The sequence below is a fragment of the Colias croceus genome, chromosome 14 (genome assembly GCF_905220415.1).
Source record: "Colias croceus chromosome 14, ilColCroc2.1".
Classification (NCBI taxonomy): domain Eukaryota; kingdom Metazoa; phylum Arthropoda; class Insecta; order Lepidoptera; family Pieridae; genus Colias; species Colias croceus.
This window is the reverse complement of record NC_059550.1, coordinates 7,742,594-7,763,061: the sequence shown is the minus strand read 5'-3', so window position 1 is coordinate 7,763,061 and position 20,468 is coordinate 7,742,594. Positions and strand designations below refer to the sequence as shown.

General features: G+C 29.9%; 1 protein-coding gene across 3 annotated transcripts in view; it reads left to right on the top strand.

Moving 5' to 3' along the window:
• Positions 1–20,468, top strand: part of LOC123697438 (inositol-trisphosphate 3-kinase B) — an 80,053-nt gene that overhangs the window by 54,813 nt on the left and 4,772 nt on the right. For all 3 annotated transcript variants that reach the window (XM_045643957.1, XM_045643958.1, XM_045643956.1), the window contains one exon: positions 19,980–20,159. In XM_045643957.1, the coding sequence (XP_045499913.1) occupies positions 19,980–20,159 (180 nt within the window). The remainder of the gene's footprint in view (positions 1–19,979; positions 20,160–20,468) is intronic.

The window sequence follows — 20,468 nt, the reverse complement described above, 5'->3', positions numbered from 1 at the left end:
ACGTATCACATTTAAAAAGTCAAGTAATTAAAAGTGATATAATTTAGCCAGGCGTCAATTAACTGTAATTATCACGGAGTTAAAAGTCAATCTGGATTCTTGTTTTGCAATTACCTTATTTTGCGTTGCTAATTATTTTTTCTGTTCTAACATGAATGTCGATACGATTAAGTGGATGAGTTTATGCTTCGGTTTACGTACTTCGTCATAAGTAGATATATACTTCATATGAAGACCACACCTATTACTTTCTATAAATCTAACTAAAGGATATCAAGTTGAAGAGCGTTTACTCTACATTTATATCGCCCTCGAATTACACAGTACACACCTTAATTTATCTAGTATCGCCCTCGAATTACACCTTAGCTAAAAGTTACAACGATTCTTCGCTATATAGAAATAAAAAATGCTTTTTTTTAGCCCTCTGACTCTTAGCTCTTTATTCTGGGTGTTCGATATTCTCTCTCTGTAAAACAAATTACAACGATGATGATTATGAAAAGAAAGATGCTGTTCATACTTATGTTCATAGGTGTAAAATATAATAGAGACGCATATGCGTCTAATTTATCCAACAAATGAACTGCTAGCGATGTTACTTAGATACTATATTGTATTGAAGTGTGTGGTCGATCCACGCATTCAGTCGTCATTGTTCGCATACTCAATGTGTGGTCCTCAATGAGCGTGCTTAATAGGGGGTAATAATAATAAATTAATTCATTATCGTCCTACACTTCTGTATAATGTTTATTCTTTGTTCATTCTTGCTTGTGAGGAAGATAGTTGTTTTATAAGTTTTTGTGTTTGATAGGATGGTGCCGTGGTTGAAATTTATTGGGCTTATTCTAACGATTTCAGCTACGTTCAAATAAAACAATAAAAAACAATATAATATCTTGTACCTATCATTGCGAAACATGGGAAACTTTTATACACCATGTTTCTATTAGAAACGGACATTGAAATAGGCAATAATTTAGTAATAGATACACATAAATGTCGTCGTCGTCGTTTTAGCCGTGGGACGTCCACAGCTGGACAAAGGCCTAAATGTATTAAGTATACGGTATACCTACTAATTATAGGTACTACGCAACGATAAGAGCACAAGTAGTTAGTGCTTGCAGAAATGGTATAATGTGAGCTCTACATTGATAGTAATTAGTAGTTACCTATATATCTGTCGTTAGATATGCGAAAAAAATCGAATGATAACGCAAACAAGTAATTTGTAGACGCTACAGCCTACAACAAATTATGTATTCAAAAGTCAAGGGAAGTTTATCTGTGTCAAGTCTATTTATCATATTTTTACTTTATTAAACGGTTTGCATGTTTTTTGTAAAAAACGTAAATATAAAATAAAGGGCTGTAACATTACACTCAACGCTACTTTTTGTACATATTGTGTACAAATAGAAGGCACCAAAAGCGCGTAAAATAATCATTAAATTATAGTTAATTCCTTCTCTTGAATTTCATCATTGAATGATAATAACTAAACATGGTGCTTAAAAATTAGCTCATATATAGTCTATAGATACACTTTTAAACACTACCCAAGGGATTTTCATAATATTTACCTAGCACAGTATAGTTCCAAACTACAGCTCAAACGAACACAGACAATTCATAAACCTTAGAACCAGCCCTGTATAACCAACGTCATAACCAATTGCGAACTCATTAATTTCCAATAAACACATTCTAACCACATCGTTGTCATTTGCACTCGTTTATATGAAGTTTGACGTCATCGCTTACGTCATCAAGGAATGGGCGAAATAATTAAGCCATTATCTCATTACGATAAGCTGTTTTAATGGTGGGTTATTAAGTGTATTCAATTAGGGAGAGGCCTGAAAGGACGACAGCCTTTATAGAGAGGTAGAGCCTATTTTTAACTATGGTTGTCTATATTTATAATAATCAATACATACCTACATAGTGTACATGTAGTTTGTACATAGTGGTGATTTATAAACTCTTAAATTGTGTCAATGATGCGTTTAATTGTACACCTATTTTTCAAATTAGAAGGAAAACTGTAATAATTTGTGTAATGTCGAAAATTTATCAAAATAATGTTAATTTACCGTTCAATGTGTACCTATGTCTGTAATATATTATTTATAATAATTTGATCAACATTTCGGTGGGAACTTCACACCGCATGATACCTTATTTATTTAGATCAAGCATCAATATAAATAATTAACAGTTATATTGAATTAATGTTTGTTTTTATCCGTTTATTAATGGTACTAAATATGAAGTTAAATTATCTAGCCTCGTCAGGAAACGAGCATGTCCTAGACCTAAAAGTATGAATGTATGTTATGTACTATCAATTTAGAACAGCAAAACACGCTATTTGCATTTAGAAACATTAGCTGAGATGCTGCTATTCAAAATAACGACTAGTCCAGAATGTAGCTTTTGTTTTTATCTTTGGTATCTAATACAGCCTATGTTGTCTAAAGGTTAATCTTTTTAACACGCTTTTATTAGCTTCTTCAAGAGGAGAGTGAACAGGTACATTCTAGGGAAGCAGGCTGGAGCGTGCTTCCTAGAATGTACCTGTTCCTAGCCTAAGATGGATCTTAGGCTACATCTCAGCTTACCAGCAGGCGAGATCGTGGCCAAGCGCTCCCTTATCGCAGCATTAAAAAAAAAACTTCACCTGTTTGTATGTAACCCACTCCATAGTCTCAGTTTGAACCACTTTAAACGGACAACTTCAAACTGTACTGTTCAACTTATCAAGGATCGGTGAAAATACAATAATTTAATGAGTTTAAACTTGTATTTCGGTTTATTCATTGAACTAGATTTATTCATTGAACTAGATTAAATAGATGTAGTATAATAAATATTATAATGATATTTATTAACAACTTTTGTTGAATAATTGATGTATTCAACTGAAGTAAAATAAAGTAAAGATATTATTATCAATTAATCAACGATTTGTTAATTTGAAAATAAAACTTCCTCTTATCATAAAATTATCATAGAATAACTGCGTTAAAAACAACCGACTTCAAACTTGCACTTGCAAAATTTACAAATACCTACAGACAAAAATGCTCATAAAATAAAAACTACTGGGCCTATCCGAATAAAATTTTTATGGGACCAATTCGACACCATCCCGCATCGAACAAAAAAAGAATCACGGAAATCGGTTTAGAAACCTCGGAGTAATCGGTGTACATACATAAAAAAAAAAAAAAAAACATACCGGCCGAATTGATATTGTTATTCTATGATTGTATAAATAAATGTTATAATGAAACTGTAATGTTATTATTAGATACAAATAAAACCCTTGGTTACTGTGTTTCCCTACTAAAGACTTTTATTTTTTGTCTTTGTGTGTGTTTGTTGTAATCAGGCAAAACCTAGTGAACGAATAGGTAGCATAAAATGTGTAATTGTTGTCTTGTTTTTTTATCATAACTGTGTAAAGACAATTATATTTAATAAGATTCGTTTCCCTAGATATATTATATGCACAAAGTCCCATAAGAGGAAGGCAATTATAAATTTGTTTCTAGATTTTCTATGCCCAAAACGAAACATCATTATAACATGATTTTATCTCCACCATGAAATATTTATAATTTATCACAAATGAGATATTTTAACTGCCATATCGACCTCAGCCTTAGCGAAATATTTATTTTTGCAATCAACTGCTTCTTTCCGTACGTGTTTTGTGTGTATAACAACACATTGACGTCATTACTGCCCTACATAACTTGCTGTATGCAGATTTAATAAAAGTAAGCAGAATGCTATCTTGTATGCAACTTAATGGTTTGTTTTGTTCGATGTTTGTTTGCACGCTTTTAGTACAAAATGACCTTTGTATCTTCGATTTTACTAGAGCCACAGATAGAGCGCTTTAGATAGTTAACTTTACAGTTGTATTAAGCTGTTTGCTATCTAATTAGGACTTGTAAAAGTTACATTTTATATTTAGTAACTATTAGATATTTATCATTATTTACACTAAGGGCTGATTTTTCAATCGTTGGTTAAAACTTATTCATCGAATAACGTAATAAACTACAATTTCAATTCAATTCATAATGTATTCTAATTGTCCGTATTTGACAGTTTACAGGTGACATTTTAAAATGTTCGTCGTTCGTCGTTCTTTATTGGACGGATAAATTTTAACCAAGGATTGAAAAATCGGCCCTAAGATAATTTTATCATAAATAAGTTTTTGAATTATAAAAAAAAACTTATTTTAACACAAAAATATGGAAGGTAAGTTGTAACTTAAAATTAAAATTACATAGAATTAGTATTATTTTTAAACACATTAAAAAATAACTAAAAGATGCATATAAACAGACGTTAAAACAAGCCGAATCCAAAAATCTTAATAAATATTATAAAGGCGAAAGTTTGTAAGTATGGATGTTTGTTACTCTTTCACGTAAAAACTACTGAACCGATTACAATTAAATTTAGCACACATATAGAGGGTAACTTGGATTAACACATAGGATAGTTTTTATCCCGGAAATCCCACGGGAACGGGAACTATGCGGGTTTTCCTTTGCAAACGCGGGCGAAGCCGCGGGCGGAAATCTAGTAGTTACTAAATATAATATAATAAATTTTACACCTAACGTAAATCGGTAAAAAGTATGATTTTTTTAATAAATTTTATGCTATTATCATTATACTTTGCGCTTTAATTAACATTTTTTATCTGTGCTTTTTTTACACGATCTTGCCTCGATGCGCATGAGTTCTTTTCAATGGACACTGGCCTAATTTCCGCCTGCGCTTGCGTCAAACAACTAAAACAATTTAAACGTGGAACCAATCTGCATTTTAAATTACAAAGAGATTAATTCAATTATTTGGTATGGCATTACTTTAAGTCATTAATATCCTATAAAAAATTAAGACTAAAATAGCTTCTTTTAAAACGGAAGTTCATCGCTCTTTTTAAATGAAAGGGTTTAAATGTAATTTAGGTACAGGTTTCTTTTTATCGTGGATTGTAATATAAAATATTTTTTTTGTAAAAACTGCTTTGTGATCCGGTGGTGTACAATTGACGATAAAAGTCTTCTGGAAGAAGTAGAATAAATAAATATTCAAGATTTAATTTCAAAGATGTTAAACCAATGCCTACTTATGTTTATTGATTTAAATTAAACTAATATGTGAAATTATAGTTTAACCTATTGTGGCTTTAATTTAACTGAAATTCCCAGTTATTTGATTAATTAGTATTAAATATTTTTTAAGAACACTTTCTGATTTCTTTTTCTTTTTACAGGTAATGGACACCGCTAAAAGCTAGATACTCCTTTCGTAAGTTAGAACCTAAAATATTTAATTTAATACACTTATTTGCTATCAGAAATAATGATACGAGATATCGATTAATTTGTTTTTAAATAGAAACTAAAAATGTACACCCTTATGACATATTATTTTCCAGAGGGTCATATTTTGAATTTCCCTGAAAACTTAACTATACAAAACCTAAACATTCAATAGTATTTAGGTAGTAAGATGAAACTTTAATAATCGACAAGCAGAATATGGTAGTTAATAGCTAATATAAAAAAATCAGAATCTTGTGTTCGTTAATACATTATAATATTTTCGAAAAACTGGTCTTTTCTTGAACGCTCTAATAACAAATATATATAAGCTACATAACTAAGCAAGAATACTTATATTTTAACATATTGCATCAGCTGATATCAAAACCAACTTTCGGCACAACACATTTTTCGTACAAACAAATCTCAATTCCAAATTAAAAACGCATCCATTATTTATAGCCTTATTAAGATAATTGCTTAATAAATGCTATCATTTGAACAGCCAATAAATATCATTAGTTAAAACGATCTCCTTAAAAGTATCCAGACCACATTTAGCATGTCACTGTCAAGACATATAAAATAACGCTACATTTGGGTTCTGAACGTCAGAAAATTGAACCGTTATGGTGTATTTAAATAGAGTGGTTCACCTAGTGTGCATTACCATATAAATGTTATGTGCCTTGATTTGCTTACAAGCGATTGAACCCGTGTGGACGCGAGAAAAGTGGAGTTTTCATCCTTCCAAAATATATAGAAATCATGCGAGCAAAGAACCATAGACTCAAAACAGAACACTATTTGAAACCAATAAAAGTGTGCTTGTTTCCCATCACAAGTATCTACTTTATTTTATTAAAAGACGTATCCTACGTCTTTTAATAAAATAAACTACCGAGGTCCGAGACAGTACGCAATAAAGCAAAAAACTATTGGATTTAAACTATCATAATATGTTATATGTTTAAGGTTATAACCAGTTATTCAAATATAAATTTCATATCTCAAAATCACCATAATACACGGCCAATCGTCCTTTAATGGTCAAATAATGAATCAAATAATCTTTTTATGAGACTCATAAAACGTTATATCTATTTCAAATCGAATTCTACATTTTGGCATTCACACATCGTTACATAAGTGGTTTATTAAATTATGTTTAAAAGGCTATCTGGATAGAATCATGGAGTTTATCGTGCCATCAATCTGGTTATCTTATAAGGCTTTGATAAGTTGTTGTAGTTGATTGAACCAGTCGGTTTACGGGTCAAATCATACAGACTAATACATTTTAATATTGTTACTGTACTTTGAAGTTATCGGTTAGGAAATTGTGAATGTGTTTTTGTAGTAAGTAGTAATGTTTTACTTTTTGATTTTATTACAATTTATTAGGCACCTGGGTTCAATCTTAGACTCAGTTTGTCAAATTGGTACGGTACTAACGTTTACATATTTTCAGCTAAATTGATGTTAAAGGCATAATATGCCAAAGATATCTACACTTAACTATGATAAAATATTATTTCAGCCAGTTTTTGAAGTGAAAACTTCTTTAGCGGCGTTGGGTATAAAATTTTAAACTCGCGTTAGGACACGTGGCCTGATCGAAAAAGCGTAAGACGGATACCATTCCAAAATATCAAACATGCTGAACGTTAATAATCAAGTTTTCACTTCTGCCGGCACTCCCGGAGTGCAACCCGTCTTTTTTTAATAGATAACAATTAACAATGATGATGACTATACATTATTTTGTAAGAACTTATGTACAACCACAAATGCGTACTTGCACGTGCAAGCAAATAGGCAAAACTTATTCGTCCTTATTGTTTCGGGGTCAAGTACACCAAAGGAATCTCCATACACAAAATATTAGAGGTCGTGAGGAGGATGATGAAGTATTTTACTAATGGATTGTCATGATTATGAGGGAAGTGCTGCGATCAACGACCCTGAGTGTTTGTGAATTTGGTACAGTCGCGGGAATAATGTGTTTTTGGAGTCTGACCTGTAAAAATATTTGTAGACAGAAGGATCTTCAAGCTAGCTAAGGTAGAAAACATATTTCACGGTTTATATTAAAGAATGTCTACAAAATATATATCCACTTATATTTTGGCTCTTACATAAATAAATAAATAAACACATTTATTGTCAGAATCACATCATGATATACATTTACAAAGGAAAAAGAAAAATAATAAGAATAAAAAGAAGCTTATTCCTGAGAAACAGTAGGTAATGTGGCAGTGAGTGACCTGACAAATAGAGCCAACTCAGTTTATGATGGCAAGGTGATTAATACCTTACCACCACTGATTTTCAGTGACCCCAAGTGACTATTGGAGTTTCAGTCTAGAATTGCATGATGAAAATTTAACATACTCATGTTATATTATGTGAAAGAAATATTTCTATTACCTAATATGATAGATACTAATAAAATATAAATAGGACATCAGTTAAAACATGTAATATAGGTAGATATAATATAAGCATGTAATTATGTATATAATGTAAATAAATAAAATGAAATTATGTATACAATGTTAATAATTATAATGATAAATAGGCAGAGAATAAATGTATATATAATATTATGTTATAAAATAGATATTTAATGTGTAATTCGATACAATATTTCGTTTTAAATGTCTCTTTAACAGTTGGCTTTATATTATATGATACTTGTATAGGCTTTACTAATAACAATATTTTCAAAAAACCTGAAGACAGTAACCAAGATTAACATTCTGTTCTGTACAAAAATACACAATTTATAAGTTATTGCATCAACGATAAGCACATTAATCATTCTATCCAACAACAAAATTAAAGGATCGAAGGGCATTGTCACGAATTTTTTTATTTTCCTCCGGAAATTCCTTAAGTTCTGCACGTATTTATGACATCCTTAATGTGTTTTTTATCATTCAAAGTAACCGCTAGCTTCTAAGTGGCACAACGCATGGTGAAACTACTGTTCCTTGCTAACTTGTAAAATGTTTAGGTCATGGTCATTGCAAACTACAAGATTACATACTATAATTTCTACTATTGTTTACAAATTTTATAACTGTTTTTAATGGTTGTTGAGAAAATATTACCATCGGACTTCTAATTTCGAACCAACCTTATTTTTATACTAGTTTACTTGTTTTTTTATAGTTCTTATATTGTATTGATATTTATTTTAATGTATTGGATTAAAAAGTTGGAAAGCGTACCTTAATGATTCAGTAATTTGCTCTTTGTATTTTTAACGAGCTTTAATAAATCATTTATAAATGTTTATCACACTATATAAATAAACGCCCGACGTTAATGATAAAAAAACACATAACACGTAGAAGACAAGATTTCATTCAAACATTTTCTCTTCAATTTTATTTAAGTTTTTGAAAACTGTGAAATGTGTTTACAAACATTTTAATATTATGAAACCGGACGTCATAAAGTGAAATAAGATAGAATCGACAATACATTTTACATCACTTATTTATAGATATGACGTATCCTATCTTGTTTGGTTTATGAATAATATTTAAAAAAATATTCTCATAGTATTTCGTTTTGCAAGTACCTATCTACAAACAATGCAATTAATTGTACTGACATCACAAACATCGCTTTTCAAAGAAGTGTGGGGTCATTTGTGGTCGCCTGTTAAGGACAATGATCATTTGTTTTAATCAATTACGTTCGTTGATTCAACACTGAGTATCCTCTTTCGTTAATTAGTTAAATATAGAGTGTTCTAGACATACTGCATTCGAGCCTGCGTTTTAGATTGGCTACAGTCTAAAATCTAAATAAACATGATGTTGAGTCATTGAGGGCATGTATATATGTATTATGTTCTGTAGGTTTTGTTATGATTATACAAATGGATTAACTTTAACACTCGGAAATAGAAATCTATACTTAATAAAAAAATAATGATATTTAATTGAAATAGATATAACGATAAATTTAAATCGTCAATGTTACAGCATGATCGGATATGATTTCGATTTTACTCTCAAATTTCCTAGTATGTTTATAAGCTCGTCGTCGGTATATCAATTTGTCTCTCATTTTTTTTAGCTGTTATTAAATATCTTGATTGTCAGGTTGAATTCTAAATGTGATAGTGCGACACAAAATATCTAACTTCAAGTATCTAAACTGTATGTGTTTTAATAATACTGAATAAAAAGAAAATTGTGCATGTTCTTTTTGATATTTAGGTATATTTTCCGTCAATTACATATAAATAAGTAGTGAACGAAATGTTTCCCGAAAATTCGATTAAATTTTTTTTATTAAAAATGCTTGCGGCCAAACTTTGACTAGCAACCCAGTCGATATATTATATTCTCCTAATTATAAAATTATAAATATATACATTATACATGAAATTTTGGTTTTAGCAAACAAACTACAAACGCACTAATCCTGCGGCGGGATCTTATACTATAAATTAGCGTCGTAATTGTTATCAGTATTTATTAACACGAAATGATATAATATACCCGAGTTATTATTATATTATATTACTTGTAATAAGTAAACAATGCGGCGTGTAATGGTTGCTTGCAAGTTTACATCTGATTCTCGGAATTAATTTGTTGAATTGCGTATTTGTTGTGGTTTGTCTTATTAACCAGTAATTATAGTAATATTCTGTGAACTAATAATACTGTACTTCTTAGGAAATCGTCCTTATATGGTGAATTTGAAAGTATCACCGTGTGTTGGCTAAATTTCCATGGAATACGTATCATGTGTTATTTCCTGCCTCTTTGGTACAGTGGTTAATGTATATAGAACGGTATACCTATGCATAGAACGGTGACATCGTGGGTTCAATAATGTCGTTAGAACTTACAAAATATGTTCAGGTCTTAATCTCGTTTAAATAAAACTTAATAATATTATGAATCCTTTAAACGCTTATTACAGTTATAATAAAGGTCTTTCAATAAAGGTCAAAAATTGTATAGAAATATGATTTCTCAAGTAACATTGTAACCCATGAGATGCTGAAAATATGATTAATAAAATGACTTCAGTGTTAATGGATCAATTCATTTCAGTTCCGCTTGGAAATTATTGGCGCCATCTCAATTAGCGGTCAAACAACACATATTGCACGATGCAAATACATGTACATAGTTATATATACAGGATATCAACAGAAATTTAAAATTAATATTTTAAAAGTATATTAGGTGGTGATTTTTATTAAAAAACTAGCGGTCCGCCCCGGCTTCGCCCGTGGTACATGTTTACGTTTTCTCTACATAAGATCCATCCTCGTACTTCAAGAAATATAATAAAAAAAGAATTATCGAAATCGGTTCAGCCGTTCTCGAGATATGCGCTTACCAACACATTTTGCGATTCATTTTTATATATAAGACTATAGCGGACCCGCCAAAGGTTTTGTCAGGATTGGGACAAACCAAGATTGTGGTATAAAAAAGAGTTAACAAACTATTTTAGTAAGCTAATAAATAGAAAAATAGAGTATTGACATGATTTTAAAAGAGCAGCGAATATGTAGTTTCTTGCTGGTTCTTCTCTATAGATACTGCTTCCCGAATCGGTGGTAAATGTTAAAAATATGTTATGACGATTCGAAAGTGCTTCTCTAAGAAGTATAATAATAAATAAAAATAAAAATAAATAAACACAAACTCTATAACTTTTAATTTTTTTTATAAAAGATCTTGCTCTATGTCTTATAGGTTATTTATTTTTTACAAAAAAAAAATGTTGCGGCAGTCGTAATTCCAATGATTGTTATTTTCAGGAAAATTTGTTTATTTTACCTAGTTTATACCGAGAATTAAAATTCTGTGAATCAAAATATGCAAGTAACATACAGATTTATTATTTCCAATGAGTTTTCAGTTGTTTTAGTTTATACATTAGTGTAGTTGTATTACTAATATCCTCCATAGTTATCAATACAAAAGTAACCGTATTTTGCAGTAAGTAATGTAATGAGATTAAATTTTTATAACGATTGGGATATATGAAGGAGTGATGGTAATAAATTAATTTTAAAATTTAGTACTTACCACCTTCGAACCTCCGACTTTTTTAATGAAGATAACTCAACCGGCCGTCATTGCCCTTTATACATTTATTTTATAATTTATATATTTTAATGTTAATCTAATTTAATCCTTATAATAAATTATGTAATTTACAAATATTAAATAATTAAACAGATGCAATTAGGGGCCTTAGCCAAACGTCAAAACGCCAAGGAATAGAATACGCTATCGATAGAAATTGACATAAGCGTATGATGTTTTGCATAAGGATTCGGTCACCCTACCAACGACAACGACGACCACGAACAAAATTTTCATCCAGTCGCAATTAAATAAAATTGTGCAAAACACAATTAAAAATGAAATTTAAGAATTTCCTGTCGTATTGGTGTTTGGAAAAAAAAAAATTTGAGATCAATGGATAAACAAACAGGTTTTTCATAGAAACGGTGGCTCCTAGAAAAAAATGTATTTAACCTTTTTTATAGATAATTAGATAATATACAATTTTGGTTCAGGTGATTGTAAGATAAACTTACCGTCTCGGCGAAAATCGCAAAAAACCCTATTTCTTTTTATTAATTGACCTCGAATTTTTTTATTCCTGAGTACCAGAATGACGGGAGATTTTAATATTGATTTTGAACAAATTTCGGCAAGATTGGAACTTTGGTCGTGGTCGTCTGCGTCGTTGGTAGTGTGATCGAACCATTACCAAAATGTCATGAGCTTATGTCAATAATTAGCGTTAGCAGTTTCTATTCCATGGCGTTACGTACGTTTGTCTAAGGCCCCAGGACAGATTAAAGTGCATTGACGGATTGTCCTCAAAGACGCTGTGTGCGTCACAGACGTTCTTGACATACAGGGTTTCTATTTTTTATTTATATTTATTTATATTAATTAAGTTTTAACTATTTGCTTCAACGGGAGTGACTAAAAGGAGATAAAAGAAAAATAAAGCCTTTGTATCTAATAATACAATTTTTTCCTTTACTGGTTATAGAGTACACGTCTTGTATTTAACCTATTTTTGATGTTTATCAAAGGATCACTTAACGGTAAAGTAAAACTGATGTAATAATAAAAATTAATGTAGGATAGTGACCTATATGTAGAGCGTTTTTTACAGGAAATGATTACAAAAATAACGTGCAAGTTACATGCATTGTTATGCCTTGAGGCAATTGCTTATCTACACTAATATTATAAAGAGGAAAACTTTGTTTGTTTGTTTGTTTGATTGTAATGAATAGGCTCATAAACTACTGGACCGATTTTAAAAATTCTTTCACCATTCGAAAGCTACATTATCCACGAGTAACATAGGCTAGGTTTTATCCCGGAAATCCCACGGGAACGGGAACTATGCGGGTTTTTCTTTGAAAACGCGGCCGAAGCCGCAGGCGGAAAGCTAGTGTAATGATATATTACCAAATGCAGGACGGTAATGACATCCTGAAAAAGGGCGTTGCGTATTTGAAGTAATAATTACGTCAATTTTACTCATATTTGCACTGTTTGCGGGAAAATGGGTAACTGCAGTTTATTTTATTCACTAGTAACATAAAATATTAAAATTAATATTTATAATATATATTAATATTTCATTATAATATGGAGTTTTTACATATTTATTTTTATATAGCCTTCCTCGATACATGGGCTATTTAACACTGAAATAATTTTTCAAATCAGACCAGTAGTTCCTGAAATTAGCGCCTTCAAACAAACAAACTCTTCAGCTTTATAATATTAGTATAGATTAGTATAGATAAACATCCCAAAATTCCAAACTACAAAAAAAAGCTTTTAATACAACACTTTGTCTGCATTGTTATACAATGGTAACCTTTACCAAGAAGATAGATACGTTTCGATTAATATCACAAAAGGCACATTCAATTAAATTCGATAATGATAAACATTATTGAATCATTGTCCATTCATACCAGTCGAACTACGTCACAGTATGACGTTTGTGATTGCAAACTTATTGTTTTTTTTTTTATATTGTTGTCATGAGACGTGTTTTTGCTAGTGGAATATCATTTCTCTTTATAAATGATTTATTTCATTGAATCAGTATCATACACTTATTTAGCACTAGCTGTGCCCCGCGGTCTCGCCCGCATTGCTCCACTGCTGCAGTTGGTCTTAGCGTGATGATATTATAGGCCTTCCTCGATAAATGAGCTATCTAGCACCGAAAGAATTTCAAATCGGACCAGTGGTTCCTGTGATTAGCGCGTTCAAACAAACAAACTCTTCAGCTTTATATAATATTAGTAGAGATTAGTTATATCACAAATTTTCGTATTAGAGAAATTAATTACGAGTACCTACTTTGCTTATTGGTTTAGTTATAGTTAGCTTCATATATCATAATCGAACTAATCGAAATAAGTACGTCAGTAGGTAATCTTCAACTTTTCTTTATTAAGACAAATTTAAGCTTATATAAATTTACAAATATAATTTGAATTCCATAAAACCAAAAATATAAATTCAAATTTAAGCTTGTTAATTAATATCAATTGATACATTTTACGCAAGAAAATTCCGCAATTATATCATATTTATATCACAGTTGACAGATATATACTACGTACATACAGTTAGGAAACTAAGCCCCTGCGATGAAATTATGACGTATAGCTATAGGGCTGTTACCTTTTTGATATTTAACCGACTTCAAAAATGGAGGAGGTTATCAATTCGGCCTGTATATTTCTGTTTGCTTTTTTTCACAGTTGACTTTGTGGTAATTTTGAGATTAAAACCCGTTAATATTAAAAAATGGTGTAGCCTAAATATGAATTTACAAGAAGAAACAATCTCAATAAAATATATACCTTGTAAAAGTAAATAGGTACGTTTTTTTCAGTGCTATATTTCGAAATCTTGTCTTTTTTGGACGCCGAAGGCTATTTTAATGTAGGTACCTATATTGATATTTGTATGATACATATAAGTATTCAATAATTATTTTAAACCAGAATTAACAATACTTGTATGTAGGTATACCTACTAAATTATTTTTAAAACGATAAATTAAATTAAATTAAAAAACACAAAATATGCAAAAATAAATTAAAATTATTATTATACGAACATAGAACCTCCTTTTATATAACCTTTTTGTTTTAGGATGAAAAAGAAAATAGTTTGACAGGCTTAGTGCTTGACAAAGTGGTAAAGTCACGTATCGATAAAAATACAATAATTATTATAATATCTATCTTTTTCTTCCCTAATATTTACGTAATTATGCACATAAATTTAAACAAGATTTTTTAAGGTTTCCATTTTTTAGATTTTCGTGCTCTTCTAGATTGCGTAAAAAATAGATGCGGTCTTTAAACAGACTGGACTCCTAATAGGTACTATTTGTAGCTATCATTTTGGTAGAAAATATGTCAACATAATTTAAAACTCATACTGCCATATCTATAGAAATTAAAAAATAGTCTCTTTTTAACTTGTAGTCAGATACGATACAGATATATATTTATTGAAAGGGCTACAAACTGAAACAATCGATATTTATTTAATGTGAAATGACATCACTTTAAACTTTTTTCCATACTATATTCAAAATCTGTGGATGTGTCACCCGCTACTATCGATCCCCCTCAATACCCTCGAAAACACGCTTTATGGGGGGGGAGCCATTTCGAAAATTTTGTATGAAGTTTCCTTACTGTATGTATCTGTATATTGTGTTTATATTCTGTGGTAGTTTTATTGATAAATTAAAAAAAAAACTCAACCTGTCTATAATTGGCGCTAGATGTGTAAACTCGTTTCAAATACAGTACACGTAGGCCATTTTTACACAGAAAATACGTTAAAATAATATATATTCTTTAGTTGTTAGCATAAACACATTTATTAGTTTTAGCTCCCTGTCTTTGGGATCTAATAAAATTGATTTAAAAATACATGTATTTTGTTTTTTAATCCTTTTTTTTATTTTTTAACTGTACTTAATTATTGCTTTAATTAAATGCCTATCCATATTTTTTTTAATAACTTCAAACGCTTAATATTTTAGCGCTTTACAAGTTTATAGTCAACGAGTAAGTTAAAAACTTATATTGTACGCAAAATCGTGCGATCATTGGTCAATTCGTTCCAGATTTAGACTTCTATTTCGTATGTGTGTTGAAAAAAATATTTTGCAAAAGCAAACGTATTTAAAAACCATCTCATTAGTGAAACGTGTTGGTTTGTTAATTTTGAACATTCTTTGCAATATTTTTTATCGGTCACGTGTGTGGATACTGGTAGATATTTATTAAAACAAAATGTTTGTTAATTTAATTTGATCAAACCTTGAATATTTGCATAAAAAACATAGATGAATAACAGAAAACAATGATACGTTTTCTTTAATACATTTGTTTTTATATTACTTTAATATAAATAAGTTTTTTTTATTTTTCAACAAATTTGATTAATGATTTGAATAAATAAGTATTTTATAGATAAATAACACCTAAAAAATGATACGAAATACGAATGTTTACTTTAAGAGTTTTTTTAGTACTCTGGGTCATTTTAATACATTTTTTTCTTACAATATAAATTTTCTTATATTAAAACTTGTGGTTATATTAGTGTTAACAAGTAGAAGTCTTAATAAAAGCTAGAATCTTGTCACCTTCGTTCTTGACTTGTGTTTTTACATAGAAGCATTGACTTGTTGATTGATTGCCACGATTCCTAATAAAGACAACTTTGTATATAAATATGGAGGTAAAAACTTGGTGTGGATATTTTAATCACTTTAAATAGTGCTAAGAGATATTTCTTCGTAAAGTGGAGTTCATTTTGATGATATTTTTCGGGACTTTTTAACTTGGGAAATTTATTTAAGTACCTACTTATTAAAGTACTTAGTAAAATTTTATTCAATGACTAATCGAAATGTTTTATTAATTACCTTCATTTAAATTCAGTTTTATTGAAGATCGTGTTGACGAAATATCTAATGAAAATTTCGCGCTAACATCTTTCATCATTCCTTTGAATTTAAAATAGTTTTACAAATTATATAATTCTTTTTAAATCTTAAGCAGTAATTGATATTGTTGTTATCTCTCATATTAATTTCTCAGTTCTTAGTTTAGACTTTAGTTTAGTTGTTTCGAATTACAATTAAATTAAAAATAATCATAGCAAATGCACTTAATTATTATGATCACGTGCCTATACAATGCAGCAATAAGTTGATTGTAACAAAACTGATTTATAAAACATTGGTCAGGGAGCGGGGTCAATGTATTTGAACTGAATTAAGCTTATTGTTTTGCAGATGTTCAATGTAATTTTTGTTTTTTTATTTTTTATTGGGCGGAAAGGCAAATGAATAGCTGTAATTTCATGCTATTAGCAGATAATGTACCATCCATAGGCTATTACCGCCATTTGAAATTTATTTTATGGATAAGCTTTTATATTGGCATTTTAGTATTGAAAATATCACAATCATAATATTTATTATCTATATATTTAAAATATAATTAAACTACAATACTTATTCATAACAGACAACATACCCAGCTTTCTCCTAGAAGGTATCTCTCTGTATCGACATTCAAAAGGTTAACTTTTAATTTATTATTTATTAATTTTCATAATTTTATATTAGGTAGGTATATTACTAAAACTAAGATATTAGAGGTATCACAAATCGAATCAATAACAATAAAAAACTTACACATGATTTAAATATTTATCCGCCAAGAATGCAGATAAAAAGAGTATGAAAGATTTTAAACTTATATTTCCTTAATACATCATTAGAATTTCTTGGAATCTTGGGATTTTCGATGTAAATTTTTAACCAAAAATATTGCGAACCAGAAACTCTATGCGTCAAACTCATGTTACGACGATTTAATTGGGTTTTTCATAGTAATTATCTTACACGTTAAGACCTATGTACGTGCATATAACACGTTCACAAGAAAGAGTTCCCAGTATACATAATAATGTTTAAAGTATGTATTTAATAACTTTAAACAAATTGTATTATGTCCATATATGGTTGGCAAAGCACCTGTTACACTAGAGGCGAGTGACAACCACTTAAAATCACGTAGGCCACTATTTCCTTGGCTTGCTCTACTATGAATAAGGCTTATAGAGATCTATGCATTATTATTGAAGTAAAATATACATAGAGAAAATTTGATAAATTTTAATCCTTTTAATGAGATAAGTAGGTACAGAAATTTTTTCAGGTCGAATGTTTTGACATAACCGGAGTTGCATCGAAACTAAAATCATTTTCCCTTCAAACTGATGAATCACATAAATTCTGATAAACTTACATTCTGCAATAGTTCGTCTTATGCTTTCATATCTATTACACACATTGAATATGAGTAACAATCCTAGTGGGTAGAATTTGATCATTTTAAATTACATGTAGGTTGTAATGATTTCAAGTAGGTATGCAATATATCAGCATCAATTCGTAAAATATAAAAAAATATTTAAACTAGGTACTGTAGAAATATGTAAGTAGAACATAATAATTGTAGCACGAATAAGTTCCAATAAGAAATTTAAGGTGTTAAATTATAACATAATATATTCAATTTTTTAAACTGTATATTTTGAGATGCTCTTAATTATCATAAAAAATACATCAAACCAATAGAACGGATTTCATTTTCTTACTGTTTCCTGTTTGTTTGTCGTATGTTTTAATGATATTTATGATGTTTAAATATTTTAATATTTCAACAACAAAACATAATTCATTTTTTACTCAGATAAAAAATAATATCGACATTAATTATTAGGTACAGAATGCAGACAGCACTCCTTACGCGAGATTAATATATAAAATACAAAAAATTGGCCAAATATTTATGACATATTTTTGCGCGCCAAAATCTGTAGTGACGTAACACATGACGATCTGTCTCCCAAAAAGCATCGTATATTATGGTATCAATCCGGAATTCCACCGTTCGCAAAACTTCGCGTCCTGACGTCACAGCTGCTATTCGACTTAACTGTTCTGACTCAATCGTTTACTCGGTTTATATTAGCGAGCCTGTGGTTTTATGTCTCAGTGTGTCACTTGGGGTGTTAGCTGCACGTACCAATTGAAGATATTAAACATTTCTTGTGAACGTGTTTTGTGATAGTGCTATCATGTTGTCAGGTGATATTTGTGTTGACATCAAGGGCTTCATGGATGTAGTGTACTGTGCTTATCTGTTGCATTCGAGCAAGGTGCGATTTTTTTTAATTACCTATGGTTAAGGATATTTGGCAAGTGTGTGTGGGTTTTAACATGAGTGTGGAACACTTTATATTTTAAAAATTTTAAAATCAAAATTTAGCTTAGTGAAATTTCTAATTTATACTAAAAAAAATGATTCAATCTACTTAAGTATTTGAATGTTACTCTGACATTATCTTACTAAATTTAAAATATATAAAAAATAGGACATACCCCCAAAATATCCAAAATCAAATTACCAAGATACAGAGATGAAAAATTTCTTAACTCTTAGATTACTTTAATTGAATGTATGTGTGATTACATTTTATATCAAAATCTATAGTTTATATTCAAAATATTAGGTATGCCCATATAAACCCACCTATCGATCGCTTTAATATTATCTACCTACGTAGTTTGAGATCCTTACGCATAAATAAACTTCGGCATATTGTATTATGAATACCTTGGATTACTTACGTCATATATTTTTTCTGTTCTTAAGGATTTATCTCACATATTAGAACGAGGTGTGTTAGCTTGTAGAATGCCTTCTGATTTAATTATAGATACGTCACTAATTGTAATGGTTTCTCGCTTAGTACTAGGTTCTTTACAGTTATGTTTCATAATTAATGTATCGTGTGATAGATATACTGTCGTCATAGATTTAATGTGGTTTTCAATGTAAGAGGAAATACTATGCAATGGAATTCTAGACATAATATGCTAGCATTAAAGTTCAAATTTTGTAAACTTATATTTATGTGTATAAATTACAAAACATTTATGTTAGTATTTCTGAAACCAAGAAACCAAAAAATTCTTCACAAACATACCTACAAAAAAGTTAGAAAACACTCATTACATAAAGCTCACATTAATAAAGCTATTACATAATTTAAGGACAACAATTATACTAATTACCTACGTAATAGGTAATTGTTATCATTTGGAGTCAGGAATATTTTATAATTTTCCCACTGAATTCCTCTGAAACGTAATCCACGTTTTTGTCACTTATTCCTTAAACGCGGGTTAACACATATATGAAAATATCCTGTTAAAATCATGCCTTATAGGTTTACTATAATATGACGTATTCACGAAATTATCAATGACTAGTTAGATAAAATAAAACACACTTCTAAATTTTGCAATTTGATATAGTTACCTATTATAATTATATAAAAATAATGTTAATTTGACTGTGTTATCATTACATTGTACAAGAAACCTTCGTAAATATGTCTACCAATACCTGTAAAATACCTAACTAAAAAGTTATTTTCATTTTCACAGCAATCCGAGAGATGGCGTAAACTGCGCAACATAGTGCAATGGACGCCGTTCTTCCAGACGTACAAAAAACAACGGTACCCCTGGATACAGTTGGCAGGCCACCAGGGCAACTTCAAAGCCGGTCCTGACCAGGGCACGATACTTAAAAAACTTAGTCCGCAAGAGGAGAGGTGCTTTCAGGTGAATATCGATTTTTATAGCTTGAATTTCATCTCTATGGCAATTTACTCTTGATTTTTTGTACTAGAAGAGGTATTTGGATTTAACTGTATGGCGTGTTGATTTTAAAGTAAAATTTGAATTATATGCTCTTATCATCTGTTGCTCCTTCACGCAAAATGCAACGCTTTCCTAGGTCAAGCAAATCCGCGGGTCAAGCAAATACATGCTTCATACAAACGCTTTATTTAATTTGGAATGAAAATATAATTTTAAGTAGGTATTTCATTTTTATTACCAACAATCGTCTAAACTTATTCTATGAAGTTA